Source organism: Diorhabda carinulata, chromosome X, assembly GCF_026250575.1.
Source record: "Diorhabda carinulata isolate Delta chromosome X, icDioCari1.1, whole genome shotgun sequence".
In the NCBI taxonomy this organism is placed as follows: domain Eukaryota; kingdom Metazoa; phylum Arthropoda; class Insecta; order Coleoptera; family Chrysomelidae; genus Diorhabda; species Diorhabda carinulata.
Window position 1 is genome coordinate 35,112,401 of NC_079472.1, and position 16,650 is coordinate 35,129,050.

Here is a 16,650-nt window from a genome sequence, read left to right on the forward strand (position 1 = left end):
ACGTCATTAAAAAAATATTGTTCTCTCCCTAAGTTTAGACTCTATAAATACAAGATTTTTATCCTAACTCCAAGAATACTAGTTAACAAAGACGAATTTGCTAACAAAATAAAGAATTACAAAGGGCTTACTAACTCTACTCTTGAAAAGAGCTATCGAAATCTGCAAAGGTACAATTAATATATGATAATAGGCATGTGTGTGTGTCTTAATTGGTTGAATCACAGGCTCTAAAATCAAGTACTCTTGATTACTTCGTTTCTTTTTCGATCTTTTCTGGTGACACCTTTGACTCTGCTTAAGTAATTCATTTCAGCTGCTTGAATTTTCCTTTTGAGTGAGTTTGTAAGTACACAGCTTTCGTTAAGGACAAATCGGAATATTGATTTATATACGTTCGTTTTGGTGTTTTATGCTCCCTTGCTCTGTATGTCCACGCCTAAATATTTGAAACTCTGCACTTGTTCCAGTTATATACCATCTATTTCAGATTGGAGGTCTTCTTCTTGTTTCCCACTACCATTATTTTTGTCTTCTCTATATTGATTGATGATTTTATGCTTGTTTACATGTTAATAAATTGTGTTTCAATTCTCCATTTTAAGCGAACAATACTAAATTTTCAGTAGAAACACATTCAAATATTCCAACTATTTCCATGTTTCTGTATCCTACTTCTATCCTTTCCACTTTTTTTCCACTAGTACCGGATTCAGTACTCCCTCTTTCTTTATCATTCTTTAGTCGTCAAATTCTCAGATTGCTCATTATTTTTCCTCGCCTGATTGTTTCATTTATACTTTTGATAATGTTTCTCAATTTTACTACAATTTTCTCTATATTGTAAACTATTCCATATTTGATTTCTTCGAACGCTATTAAATGCTTTTTGGATGTCTATAAAACCGAAGTATATTTTTTGATTCGTTTTAATTTTTTTTCGCTATTATCTAATATCTTTTTGTGATTTTTCTAATTGGTTGTCTATGATTTTCCTTAATCTGTTCTCCAGCATACTCTCTTTGAAATCTCTTAGCTTATCCTTGTTTATGAGAACATAATCAATGATAGATTTTTCATTCGTGCTGCTGATTTCTCCGGTGTATTTATGTGAATCTTTATGTTGGTAGAATATGCTAGACACTATTAGGTGCTGCTATTTTTTCCTTCTCTCCATATGTATCAATTACGTCACTACTTTGCTTGATTTTGTCCCACCGCTTCCATTAAAATCTCCCAATATTATTAATCTGTCTCCAGCATCTTCTATTGTATCAATTAATTTGTCCCAAAATTCTCCTTTCTCTTTAGATATTGCATCTTCATTTGAACTATACACTACAATTATTATCGTGCTTTTCTAGTTCTATATTCCTTCAACCTTCCTTTTTTGTTACTGTGACCCCCAATAAAACATTTCTTTTACAAATTCTTGTATGAGTTCATTTTCCTTTTCTGCTGGTCCTCTCATGTACCATGTTCCTATTTTCCACATCCTTTCGTTCTCTATAATTGTCTCTATATTTTTCTTTATTTGTCCTTTTTTTATCCATTCTGTATCCCTTATTTATTTTTTTGTACGTTTTCATACAATTTTTTTCATTCTCGTTGTCATATCCGTTTTCATAGCTATATCATATTGTTCAGTTTTATTCATTTGACTTATCAGATTTTTGTTGTTCGCATAATTTTTCTTATTTGTTCATTTAATGTGCTTGCTTCCGGAGATCTTTCTTGTACTTTTCTTTTTCTATCTTCATTTTTTTCCTGTTGTCTGCTTTGTTGTAACCCACTGTGACCTCCTTAGTACACCTTGCTATTTATAATCAATTTATTATATTTTATGCTTTATGACTATTATTTCAAGCGATTTTCAATTGTGGGTACAGTGGTTTCCATTCTTCGACAATTTCTTTCTGGTAATCTTCGTCGAACCATATATCTGTGCCATTTAGATTTTTACTTTGTTCAAGTATCTCTATTTTCTTGTAGCTTTCCACTAATTTTACTAATATCGGTCTGTCTAATCCTTTTTTTTCTTTTTCATTCTCCTAATAGCATCCTTTTCTATATTAAAATTTATGTCTAACGCATCAATTACTTGTGTAACTTTCTCTATCGTTCCTTCTTTTTCCTATCCTGTATTCCTTTTTATAGTATATTTTCTCTCTACATTTTTCGTTTCTTTCAACTGATTCATTACCTGTTCCATACTTTGTATTTTCTCTTAATATCCGTTTCAAGTTTATTATTTTTTACTGGCATTAAAAGCGTATTCCACCTCAACAGTTTAGAGAATTCGCTTTTATTCAGTATTTGAAATCTATATTTTCCTAACAATCCGATAACGCCAAAAATAAAAAATCAAAGCTAGTCCACTATTAGCTTTCATTTATTTTATCAGCTAACCTCCTTTTCTGTCCGATGTTTAATTACTCAAAATTATTATTTTTAATAAGAAACTGTAGTTTTTTCTTTACTACACCCAAATCGATAATTAAACAACATCCCAAATTTCAGATTATTGTAAAAGAAAATAAAACACGTATTTATCACTTTGGTATCACGTTTGGTACAATTAGTAATTATAACAAACAATTTTTTATTGCAAAAAATCGAAAAACTTAAATGTTACTTTTGTAAGTTTTTTAATACCTATAATCTCTGAAGTGAAATCCATCCGACCATAAGAAAAACCCTTTGAACAGGGATATAGACAATTCCTCCAAAAGTTATGACATTCGTTTTACTGAAATCAAAGCTATGGATTGGCGTATTGAACAAGAAAGAGCAATTGTCATCCACATATTAATTTTGACTAGATTAATAGTATTCAATTAAAAAAAGATTCATGTTTAAGTTTTCGATTTATTAAATTTGTTAATATCTCTATTTGCAGGCTATGGGATCCATTCCAAAATTATCGATATTGAAAGGACCGACAAGACATTTCCAAAATAACACACTTGAGAAAATTTTTGAAAGCATTGCCAGGTCTCAGCATGAAAATGATACTGCTTTGATTTTTGAAGGTGAATAAAATTCTGATTTTATTGTGGAAGTAATATTTTAAAAATTGTGCACCCTTATGTATTTTTAGGTGAGGAATTCTGAGTTATGGACTCCGATATTTTGTTTTTTGTCCAATTCAAGAATTTTCACGTAACGAAAACAATTCCATATTTTTGCTTACGTCATTCGAAAGCTTATGAAATTTTTCCGCTCTATGTAAAATTTTTGCTGAATCGACTGGCAGAAAAAAAGAGATATTAAAGAACCAAAAATACCCTCTTCAAGAGTATTTATATTAGTATCGATTATTTGACTTGTTACAAAAAATGCAATATCTAACATATTTTTTCGCTCATGCAAAATTTTAGTCATGGAAAAAATTGAAATCGAATACACAACGACGTTTATTCATGATTGATATTTCCATTTCGTCGTTGCCAATATTTTAATCCCAGCCATTGTCAAGGTCGTGGAGAAAGTCGTTAACCCATCAATACATATACGTAAACATATATCAACCAGGGACCTCCTGGCGTATGTCTCCAGCGTATGGAATGAAGCTATAGAGAAATTTGGGGGATCCAGACCAATCGCATTGGAAGTATCGAAGACTTTTGACAGTGTTTGGCATGCCAACCTTCTAAATAAACTATCATCGTAGGATTTATCGTCCTTACTTATTGATTTACTTAGTAGCTTTCTCAAAGACCATACAGGTCCTTATCGATGGACACACTTCAAAAAATCCGTAAGAAGCAACAGAAGCAATCTGATCGAGTTCAGTGCATCAAAGACCCAGATTGATATTTTTACAAAGAGGGCTTAGGATGTGGTCCTGCCTGGACATAAAATATTACCGCAAATTCGCTTGTTGGGTGTTGAGGTTGAAAGCAATATGTGCTGACATAGTCACCAATTTAGCCAAGGCAGCTTCACAAAAACTTTTAGGCGTCTTTAAAATCAAAAAGCTATATACTCCGCAATAGCTTCTAGTCCTCTCCAAGTCCCCAGCTCATCCATTATTGCAAAATTGTTCGCACATTTGGAGCTAGGCTTCCAAGCATACCCTGATGGTGCTCGACTCATAAGAGACCAGATTGACGATCCAGAGTAGATCAGAAATAAGCTAGCAAGGCATGTCTTTCCCGAACACTACAACCTACGAAAGTACAAGATCAATATCCACAGGCATCTCTACACGGCAGGCGCCACTCGAATCACTCGAGGGTGGAAGAGTTAACCTTTCGTGCTTTTTTACATAAAAATTGATAGGTTTCATTGAAAAAACTGATAAATTGACTAGACTAATAGTATCCGAACGATTGTCCATTTCGCTTTTTAACCTATTGTTAGCAGAAAAACGAGCTTTGATCTAGCTTAAGTTTGACTGTCATAATACCAAAACTACGGCTGAAATTGACAGTGAATTCGAAAGGTTTTGCGTTGGAATTGGGCATGTTCGGTGCATTCAACCTCGAGGTCATTTAACCGATTCCGCGTTCGTAAAGATATGAGACGCCCATTAATTTCAATTCGATCATGAATTTGTTACCTAACCAACTATATAAATAATTATTCTCGACCTTCAGTTCTAATAATAGAAATTGTCTTAGGATATAGTAGATATTCATAAATAATTGAAAACAGTGTTAAAACACATCCATGATTAATACGAATTTAATATTTAATCAAGTAGAACGAAACGATAAAAATAGTTCCAGAGAATTAATGCCATTCACTTGAACTTGATAATCTTTTAATTACAAATCATTTACTAATACACCATACAGTAATTCGAATGGAGGAAATGAGAAAATCAACAATGGATTTAATACTATTAATGACGATATTTAATATATTACTTTATAAAAAGAAATATATCGTTTCTTGAACTTGGTATTTCTTTTAAATGCCTCCGATAGAGGTAATAGCAATTATAGTCTGTAATCGAATAGATTTCAACTAGACTTTCCTTTAACTATAAATTGCGGTACTATGGCAGTTAGCTTTGAAACTTACTTAATGCTTGTCCATAATAAGTTATACATAATTTTTTAATATTGTTTCAGTTCACTCAAGAGTTGTAATCATGATTTTAGCGATGTTTTTGCGGAATCCAAAATGCCGATTCACCAAATACATCATATTTTCTATTTTGTTCGATTATCATTAGTAGAAAAAAATAACTAAAAAAAATTATTGGCCAACAGTAATTCAAATATTTCAACAAATAAGGTCCGTCTAAATCTAGAAAAGTAGGAAAATCCTATTATGAATTTACGATTTAGGATTTTCTGTTAAATTTAGCTCCAGGATTGTCCTTTTTCAACGTCGAACAAGAATCAACCAACTACCTTAAGCGCTTTTCCACCTGCCGAAATGGATTTGAAACGTCTCCCAAATTCTCAAAAAAATAAATCTTGAGTGTCATATTGCAACCCAACGCTTGTTAAGGCAACAACAATTCGCTAAAAAACTCTTTACACTTGTCACTCTTATCGTTACTTAGAAAATTTGCAATAACGTTTCCAAATCCATGATCCTTTTCAAGAAGGTTCAATTTTTGTTCAAATATTGGATCCTTCATCAATTTAAGCCACTGATTCAGGTTCCAACGAAAATAATCTTCTTTATATTTGCGTCACTTATTTTAGGAAATTTTCGCTTCTACATACAAATATCGCCTTCCATTCAGATCTTTACAAAACTTTTAATTAGGCTTATTTAACGTGCAATGTTTCAAGAAGAACAATTTTGGAATCCTCACAGATTTACTATATCCGTATATTACCAGCAATAGCTTCATGTTTTCATATTTTTTTTTCACATCAGCAGCATGTATCAGAAGGAAATAAATCTCCGTTGTGCAGTAAAACCGCTTTAAGCTAGTTTCATAGTCGACGAGCGGTTAATCTAAAAAGTCCCTTCATAACATGCATGTAATTTTTTTTTTTTTGAAAATTGATAGTTCAAAACTGATAGAATGGAGAACGCGAGGTTTACGGGGATTTGCAAAGCCGAAAAAATTATGGAAAACCAGTATTTCCAAAGAGAAACACTTATTCTAGATATTAATTGATTCTAATTGTATTAATCGGAAATGAGTTCGAAGTCAATGGATTTTAAGCAGGTTTGTTGGATATTTCCTGCCGTTTCTGAGCCCGCAAACCATTTAAACGAACAAAATAAAGAAAAATCATGTTACATAATGAGTGAGAAATTTACTCCCTCATAACACACTTTTAAAAAAGGCTTCCCCGACCAAAAAAATTGTTATGCGTAAATTTTTTCTGAAAGAGAATGAAATTTTCTATCGAATACACTTAAGGCAAACTATTTCATACTATGAGAGAAAAACATTTATTGATTTTTTTAATAATTAAGTTTTTCAAACATTTTTTCGGTTTTGCAAATCCACCTCGCGTTTGGGTGGATGAAGAGTTTGTCACGAACATTCCATTCTTAGAAACGAAATCCTAAGAGCTCTGAGCTCTGATTGCTGTTCTTCTTCTTCTTCACGTATCAACGGGCTTCTTTGAAATTTCCTCAAACTGAGATTATTATGAAAACGGCTTGCGATTCCCTAAAAGTGAATATCTATGAATCATGGATCGTAACAAACCGTTACTGGTATAGATAAGTTTCCACCTTGAAGTACAGTTTTCTTAGTTAACTGTAAATTGGGGTAACTCACTTTAAATAACTTTTATATTCGTAAGACAAAAATAGCGTCCCGAAAAGTAATTTTTTGTTTCCATCCAAATCATATGTACAACAACGGCATGCGACAAATATTAGAGCCCAATATTTGCCTTAATGCCTCTGGGCTTCATTACAACTTTCGATTTTATCTTATAATTCTCCACAAATATAACAAAACGGTCAGAAAACAGAAATTAATCATAAATCACAAAATTAAAAAACCAAGTGTCTATTGGCACCCTCCACGGAAAAATCCGGGACTCGAATTTCAACCATAGAGACACGGACATTTTCATACAAATATCATCCACGGATAAATACCACCTACAGATGACATCTGACATATATGCCATTTCTAATCCTAATATATTTTTTTCATTCATTCAGAAAGAATTATACAAAAAATTTATTAATGAATAATTTGATTATAAGAATAACCTTAGTAGGTCCGTGGTTAGGTTAGTTTAGTTTTAAAATATCTGTGTTCCTAAGATTAAAATTAGACCACGGTTTTTTCCGTGGAGGGTGGTGATTTTGAATCATATTGTAAGATTTAGAGACCCGGAAAAAATTCATTCTGATCCGTTTCTATAAACATTTCCGGGTCTATGAGGTTAAAATGATGGCCACGGATTATTCCGTGAAGGGTGGCAATTTCCGTATCTAAAAGAGCCATGGAAATTTCCGTGGAGGATACCAATTGAAGAAAAGGTTGCAAAAGCTATATTAAATATTGAAGTTCGTATGGCATGTGACATGGTTGAACCAAAATTCAAATCGACATTTTATTGACTAGATTTTCCATTTTACGATACAATCTATATTTTCAGTCAACGGACAAGTAAGAAAACATACGTTTTCCGAAGTTAATAGCATCGCCAACAAACTAGCAAAAACCATTGTAGAAATAATATCCAATAATAATTTACCAAGGAATAAAGATGGAGATTACATAATAGCAGTTAACATGCATCCCAGTGACCATTTGGTGATATTATTATTGGCAATTTGGAAAGCTGGAGCTGCTTATATGCCCCTGGATCCATCATTTCCCGGTGCAAGAATCGAACATATAATTAGGGAAGCAAATCCCGTAATAATAATTTACGAAACTGGTAAGAAATTAGTTTAATCAAATAATGTAATGTTATAATATAACTGAAGTTAACAGAACTGTTTGAGCATAGTAGAATAATCGACTCTTTCAATTTTAAAAGGTATCACAATGTATCCCTTTGACTTTATTCTGTGGCTCCCAAAAAATTTTTCAGCCGGGTTAGCCTTAACTGGAGCTGCTTTGAAGTTGATTAAGGACTATATATATATATATATATATATATATATATATATATATATATATATATATATATATATATATATATTCCCTAGAAGAGATAAGCCTGTCCAAAACAAATATCTGGGTGCTAAACAACTAAGGTCGCCTGGAAAATGTGTACCATTATAGCAGGCCTTCTCAAAATATCTATTAAAAACTGAATTAAGACCAGAACCATAGCTGGAAACGTGATTTATCAAATTAAATTAGCAGTGGCAAAGAACACATATACACACATTCTAATCTATAAAATCAAGATAATGACTGGCCACTTCTTGTTTTGGTACATAAACACGTTTTCTCTAGTACATTCTTCTTGAACTCTTTCATGCTATTCAGTACTCTGGAAGGAAATTTCTTGATCTAAACTATCGTAAATAGGCTTCAACATGATATATATCAAAGTAGATTATTCCCATGATTTAATGTAAATAAAATCAATAACATTTTGATGGATATTAATATTTGTTGAACTTGATGTATTTCTCATCTTTCATTGTGAAAATAAAACGTCGGAAATTATAACGATCTATAAAGAGACTGTGATCCAAAATGCACTTACGTAAAGTCAAATTTTAGATTCTAAATTTTATTTCGACACACTGAAAATATCATTGGAAGAACTGGCAAATAAAAGCACTCATCAGCCTGAAGAATCTCTAGCAAACACCGAAAAAATAAATCACGTTCGAGATAATTTAGCCGTGGTTTTATACACATCAGGAAGTACCGGTGTTCCTAAAGGTAAGTAGTCTTACTAAAGACAAATTTTAAAGTAAAATATTTAATCAAATTAAATCAAATGAAATTAATTTGATTTGCTTTTTAATCACCCAGTATTACGTGATACTGAGAACCTGCTGCATGATATGTCCTAATCAAGTTAAAAAGTTAATTATTATTGTCAATAATTTTTTACAACAATGAAATTAACGTTCGCTGAGGAATGTTTAACTAAATGTACTAAATAGCGACGCTCTTTGACGTTGTCTTCAGTTCGGGTCTCAAGCCTGAACGAGGGTGTTAACCTGCTCTGATGAGACGTAATGACGTCGAAACTAGTCAGTAGTTACAATCTCTCCTTGCAATTGCCAGCCTTTGGGGATGTTAATATCGACAAAAGGTCGATCGACATGACACTTTCCAGAGGAGTGGTAATTCAATATTCGTCGAGACATTAGTCAGGAAAGTAGTTGTTTTTTCATTTGTAATTTCTAAATATTCAATTTCGAAATTATTTCAGAGGTGAATAGTAGAAATCCTTTATATATAAACAGGGTATTTCAAAAAAAGGTATAAACAGGGTATTGTAGCTTAAAAACTTCATCAAAAATGGAAAACATATACCACCTTACTCATTTTAGATGGAGTTTTATCACATTTAGTTACTTTTTATACATCAAAATGAAAAGTCATGTTATAATCTACGCTCTATTCTTGTGGTTATTAATAATTAATACGAAGTCTTCGAAAGTTTTGAAAGAATTTGTTGTCACAAAAAATATTTTTTTATTTTAAAGATGAAAGGCTCATCAGATATCTATGTGAAATACATTTTGTTTTACAAGACAAAAAGGGCAGAAGTCTTAAATAATATTCTAAATTTCTACTTTGGGATTCTTTGCCTCGACTTGTAATTTCTCTTGTAATCATGCTGTATTTACTCTCCTCGAGGTAACTCCATAAAAAAATATAGGAGTCAAATTAGGAGTTCTAGGTGATCATTCGATATTTTTCCGTTTGAAGATCAACCTTTCTGGGAAAATGGTTGTGATGACATTCAGGTTTGCAGTATATATCTTAGAACATCTGAAAAAACGTGTTTCTATCAGATCACTAGCTGTAAGTTCAACCGTAATAATTGCAACATATGTCATAACAATGAGAGAGGATAGTGTTCTTTGGTATCTTTTTGATACGATATTTTTGGTAAATTTCTAAATAAAGGTATCCGTAAGAGCAATGCCTAAACCTTCAAAGGCTGCACCTGAATTTTATAAATGTGGATCTGAAATCATGACTCGGTTTGTTGTAATCAGTCTTTTTAAATAATACTTAGAAACTAACAACTTGATCAATGGCGTTGTTGCCAATAACGTGACAATAATATTATATTATAGTCTGGTCGAGAAAAAATAAACCTGCCGAAATTAGTTCTCCGTCTCGGAAAAATATGGTTGATGGCTTAATCGATCCGGAATGGCATCCCGAAAAAGACGTCTTTCGTCTTTTTTCCGGGAGAAAAAAATTACAATTGTTATTAACAAAAAACTGGATGAAAAAAAGAGGGGTCCAGTTTTTTGAAAATTTCTCAAAAAGTATAAGTCGTAGGTCAAATATTCAAAAAGATTCTGAAAGAGCAGGAAATTTCAGCTAGGAAGTCTCCGACTCCCGAAATCGTACGACCAATATTTATAATTTTTATTTAACATTGAAAATAGGCTCCCGCGCGGCAGTTTTGGCATGCGCGCGACGCTGCCATTTCGGAGTCTCGCTTTTAAATAATTTTTTTATGCAACTAAATGTTTATAAAAAAATTTCAAAAAATTCAGGTATTATCTAGAGACTTCAAAGATTATGACCCCGTGTTTTAGAAAGTTTAATAACCATTTTTCAAAAAGTTAGGCTATTGTTAATTAACAGTTATTTTGCTGATTTTCGCTGTTATAAAAGGCGGTGTAAAAGTTTAAATAATTATCCTGAATTTTTTTCCTCTCGTAGATTCCTTTTTATTAATATCCTGAACAAGATGGCATAAAAAAAATTTTTTTTATTTCATTAATTATTAATTTTTAATCAAGTTAAAAAAAGAAAAATTGATATAATATTATTTAAACTATTTTTTTTCAATAACTTTAAGCCAGGTATGATTTTATATTCATCCTTGGCACCATATTGGAATTTTAAAAATTTGTTTATGCCATTTGTTTATAAAAAATTTTTAAACAAATGGACTAATTGAATATTTTTCAAAAATTTTTTTTTACCACATTATTAGCCTGAGAAAAAAAAATTTTTTTTCTTAATAACAATATCTTATTGTTTATAATCGTTTTTTTAATATAACTATTATTTAAATAAATATTTAAGAAATTTTTTTTTCTTAAAAATCATTATTTGCATTTCTCTACATAATTGCAAAAAAAAAATTTTTTTACTCGTAATTTATTCATTTGTTTATTAAACAAATTGTTATAAACAATTTTTTTTCTTGTTTTATTTTTTTTTCGGTAGATGAAAAAATTAGAAAAACAACGATCTGCAACAATAGGGTAAAAAAAATTTTCTACTATTTTTTAATGAATTTTATAGTAGAAAATAGAGCTGAAATTTCCTGCTCTTTCAGAATCTTTTTGAATATTTGACCTACGACTTATACTTTTTGAGAAATTTTCAAAAAACTGGACCCCTCTTTTTTTCATCCAGTTTTTTGTTAATAACAATTGTAATTTTTTTCTCCCGGAAAAAAGACGAAAGACGTCTTTTTCGGGATGCCATTCCGGATCGATTAAGCCATCAACCATATTTTTCCGAGACGGAGAACTAATTTCGGCAGGTTTATTTTTTCTCGCCCAGACTATTATCACTTTAGAGAAAAATATAAGCTACTATAATCAAACACACGTTTAAATGAACTGCACAAATGAAATTTGTACTTATACAAGAAATTGAATACTTATAGGTACACATAACAATTTTTACAGCATACTAATTGACGATCTTTTGTACACTTGTAAGAATATGTATCAATTTCAATATTTCATAAAATTTATTTCTAAAAATTCACTTTAAGACGGAATCTGTTACATAAACGTATGTCACATCAATATACTTAATTTTCAACCTGAGTAATTTAACAGCTGGTGTTCGATTCAATATAATTATTATTTTAGGAGTTCGACTTCCTCACAAAGTCATTCTCAACAGATTGCAATGGCAATTTAGAAGGTTTCCTTATAGTTCAACAGAAAAAGTATGTGTGTTCAAAACAGCTCTAACTTTTGTCGATAGCATAGCTGAAATTTGGGGACCTTTGCTGAATGGGAGAACAATTTTAGTTGTTTCAAAATCCATAACAAAAGATCCAGAAATATTCATTAATCTTTTACAGGAATATAAAGTAAGTTTTGCTTTTTCTTCAAATACATCGTTCGTAGTTTCAATTCAATTCATTATATTGAAAAAGATAAAAATTTCGAAGTATCCATTTGAAAAACATAAATATCTGTAGTTTTTTATTTCTTAGATACTTTTATGTGTTTTTGTTTCTAAATTGTCATGATTTTAAATTTCATTCAAATTGTTTAGTCTTTTTTATTATTCATAGCTTTTTTGATCCTAAGGAACGAAATCAAAGATAAGAAAAAGAAAAGTTTTAGAAATGGTTTACAAACCTAGAAACGGTTAAGCTGCTGATGATAACAAAGACCGAAACAATTTGAGTAATATTTATAGTTCTCTTTTATAAATTCTAATGCAACTACAAAACCTAAAATTAAAACAATTTAGCAGCGCAAAAACAGGTACGTTTGAACGACAGAAATCTAAAGATAGTAGAACAGTGACAATGTTAAAGCCATTTGAGGCAATTTTGCACGCCATCTAGTTACTTTTACGCTAGTGCTTCATAAAAATGACCCGTAGCTTAGTGCCATCTGAAATAATCAGCACTATTTTCAACAACTAATTTTTTTTGGAAAGATCCCGACTAAATGTGAAGTTTTCTTTATTTTCGAAATTCGAACCGACAATACATTGCTGTCGATTTCACTTTTTATTACGCAAGTGACACAATTTACCTATTCGATAGTAATCTTAATAATAATGTTACAGCATGTATTCATCTCGAACCGAAAATAAACTTAATCTCCGTACTAATTATTTGTCACCAATTTCAATGTATAAAAAAAAGATTTTTGTAATGAGTTCATGTAGCACTAGCAAATGAATCAAATAATTTTTCATTAATCTGTTAATCACTTAAATTTGTGATAGAAAGAAGGATCCTTGCACAAAGGGATATAAAATATATATACTTTCCTTTGGTGACTGAAATAATATGAATTTACGATTTCAGAGCGTCGGTCATGAATGTATTTTTGAAACATTCATATTTTGATGATATTTTGAAGAGGCGAAAATATAAGACCTGGCTATTTTGTATGTTTTTTTTTAACTTTTAGTTGATTTATGTGATTTATCCATTTTCTTCCTGGAAAAAATATTTTTGATTTTGTTTCGCTTTCGTACTGTATTAATATATTTCATAAAATCGAAAACAATAACTAGTAAAAAGTTAATATATAAATATAATATAAAAATACTAATATTTTAAACGTAACGAGATGAAATATACTAAATGTATCATAATACAATATCGTACTAATAATTCAATTAATGACATTGTAGAATTCTTCAATTGTGCAATATGTCCTTTCTTGAAGAAATGCCGTCGTCGATATTCGGAACTTACTAAATCTATTTGTTGCTTATAATTCTAAAGATACCTAGATGATAATGTTTTACAATGAAGGTTCTAACAGGTCTGAGGTCGGTTGGGCAATAAACATCTTATAGCATTACCTAATTCTTGGACTTTCAGTTAAATTGTAAACAGACGGATTTCAATATAAATAGAGTAGGATGAGTTAAAATTTTGTATTTTCAATACAATGTGAAGTTATGAAGCACAATATGAATAAATTGAAATAAATGAATGTAAATAAAAAAAAGTGTTAGATTTTGGCATAAGCGTCAGGAATCAAGGATTCCTATTCTTTATACAATGGTACTACTAAAAAGTGGATCAGTGAAGTAAAAAAAACCTAATTTATTGATAAAAATGTGTAACAATAAATATTTCTCACCCACACAAAAGTTTTTAAAATGATTGCGTATGAAAATAGTATTTTTAATTATCAGTCTTCCGATATGAATTCAATTGAATCTTGTTAACGCAGGGGCGCTATAAGAAGTATTCTATAAGAAACTATCAATAGCACATACTTCTTAACTGTATTCCTAGTGACCAAGCAAGCATGATATAAACACGGTATATTCCAAATTTCATTCAATTTGAACCAGTAGCCTAAGAATAATAACTAGTCAAAGTTCTTGATTTTGTCACGGAAAAACTAAAATATTTTGCAATTTCAGTCCAGTTTTTTAGAAACATCTACTACATAAATAACGTTGCAATCTCATACTTTTTGATATATAAAATGAATGTTTAAATGTTAATTGTTCTATCGGCATAGTGCACATCCAGAAAATAGGAAAATATACGTTATGTTCCCGTCAAAACTAAATTTGAAATTCTGAAATTATTAATAGAGCTTAGGTTTATTCCGAACAGTTTCCTATATGTATAGCTATGCTTATAACTATATACAAAAGTCAGGAACTAAATCTCAATAAAGCGCTGATGGATATCGGTTCTGCAGTATTCACAGCCGGTCAAGCTCACGTGGCACCTTCGAGAGTTACAAGTCTGAGCGGGTTTCATCTAATTAATGTCAACTTTGAAAGTATTAAAGCGCAGAAATCCTCAATTTTTGAACACAATAGACTGAAAAGCATTCATCTAGACTTGTGAAAAATTGTAGCATCAAAACTGAGAAAAAACAAAAGAACTGGAAAAGAAAAAGATCAAGAATTTCTATAAAAATAAGAAAAGCTCATAAGACAGAGAATGGGCTTTAAGAAAATTCGTTGTTTATATTTAAGAAATAGAGGGTTCTGAAAAGGATAAAAAATAAGTCTATGTACAAAAAGAAGTGAATTGCCATTAAAACAAACTTGTGAATAAAGCCAAGCCTCGCAACTCAGTTCTTCTACAGTAGAAGTTCGTAGATCCATTTAATACCAAATCAGTTGATTTAATCAGTCCCTACTTAAAGGGCCTCTTATAGTGACCAAATTAATATTGAAAATCTTTCGTATTTAAATAAAATAAATTAACTTCAACGCATGAAAACACAATGCCATCAAAAATAAAACTTGTAAGAAAATCTCTAGCAGCTCAGTCAGCGCAATTTTGCAATCTCACTAAACAATTTTATTTACTATAATATTAATTACTTGTGAGATACATTAAGTCTATTTAAACATAGAAGATTTTTAATATTAATGTGGTCACTGTAAGATGTTAGATAATTGGCTAATTATGTAATAACTTAAGACAGAAAATAAAACAACCGACTTATTATTATTACATGCATCGCACAACTTTTTACACTATAGATACGAACTGAATTGCGAGACTGGTTTTTATTTACAAGTTTTATTTATGATGACATAGTAATATACATAAATATGACCAATTATTTTTCCAGTAATTTCATACTTATATACATATGAATAAAGACTATAGATATAATCTAGCTTCACGTGGAAATTTGGAAAAATATAATTCACAATTCATCGTTGTGTTTAAACAGAAAACAGTTAGTCTGGTTTGATATATTGTTATTTTCTAAATAGGAAGATGCGGGTACAAATTTTCATCTAAATTGGGTTTATTCGTGATTTGTGTTAACCACTATATGTGATTTTGATCAGAAAATGTTGACCTCTTTTTCACGATAGAATGAGATAAACCTTAACCTCGTTCCGCTCATATTCTTTTATTGCCGTCAAATGCTAGAATACATAAATTATGTAATATATATATGAAATGATCAGTAATTTCATGATTAAGTACAGAACTAGTGATTTTGCAATAAATTCCTACAATCTAATTTAATTCAACAAATAAAAATATATTTATGTTGGCGTTCTAATAAATCATTTTATTGTACGAAGAATGAGATTATTAGATATTACTTTACTAAACATCATTTTAGATCGTAAAATATATCAATATTAAATAAAGAAGTGACATTAAAATAATTTGAATCAACTGTATTACAAAAATTGTCATTTTTATAAATAAGTATGCAAACCTCCAGATATAGAAATCAAAATAAGTCTAAAGCGGATAATAATGACATTCTATAGAATGAAACAGATCCTTAACAATAGATTTGGACCAAGCATATTACCACCGTCTACAATTCAGTTCAATTTAACTTAACTCATTTTTCTTCTTATTGTGCGTTGTCTATGATCGAACGTAGTCGACCTTTTACTTCTACTTTATCTCTTTAGGAACACATATTCATTGGATTTTTTTGAACTTTTGGAGATATTTATTCGCTACTACCACTACACCAACTCATAGTTTGGTGGAGGCGCCAGTCATTCGTTCTTTTGTACACGTTTCTTACCTATTTATATTTAGGTTTTTTGACTTGCTTTTATATAGACATTTCTAAGAAAGCCCTTTTGTTTGTTTACTGTAAATTAGAGATATCCGGTAAACGAAGATTCTAGAATGTAATGATTGTATATAAAACGGTAGCTAGAAGGAGTCCGTGAACAAATTAGTGTCATAGTGAATACACACAAGTAAACTGAATGGTATAAATAAATTACGTACGATAACACCGTATGTATAAATTCATCCCACTGTTCAAATGAATAAGAAGAACATTACATTGTCGTCAAATGTGGGGTATGATGAATAAATAGATACGTAAAAATAACTAAGAGACTAAATG

The 16,650-nt window shown here is 30.6% G+C and overlaps 1 protein-coding gene across 1 annotated transcript in view; it reads left to right on the top strand.

Annotated features, from left to right (window-relative positions):
- The window catches only part of LOC130900552 (beta-alanyl-bioamine nonribosomal peptide synthetase ebony), a 45,208-nt gene that overhangs the window by 14,075 nt on the left and 14,483 nt on the right, over positions 1-16,650 (top strand). Inside the window, exons 2-5 of the mRNA XM_057811250.1 lie at positions 2,900-3,032; positions 7,545-7,829; positions 8,630-8,794; positions 11,944-12,170. Of these exons, the coding sequence (XP_057667233.1) occupies positions 2,903-3,032; positions 7,545-7,829; positions 8,630-8,794; positions 11,944-12,170 (807 nt within the window). The 5' untranslated portion in view covers positions 2,900-2,902. The remainder of the gene's footprint in view (positions 1-2,899; positions 3,033-7,544; positions 7,830-8,629; positions 8,795-11,943; positions 12,171-16,650) is intronic.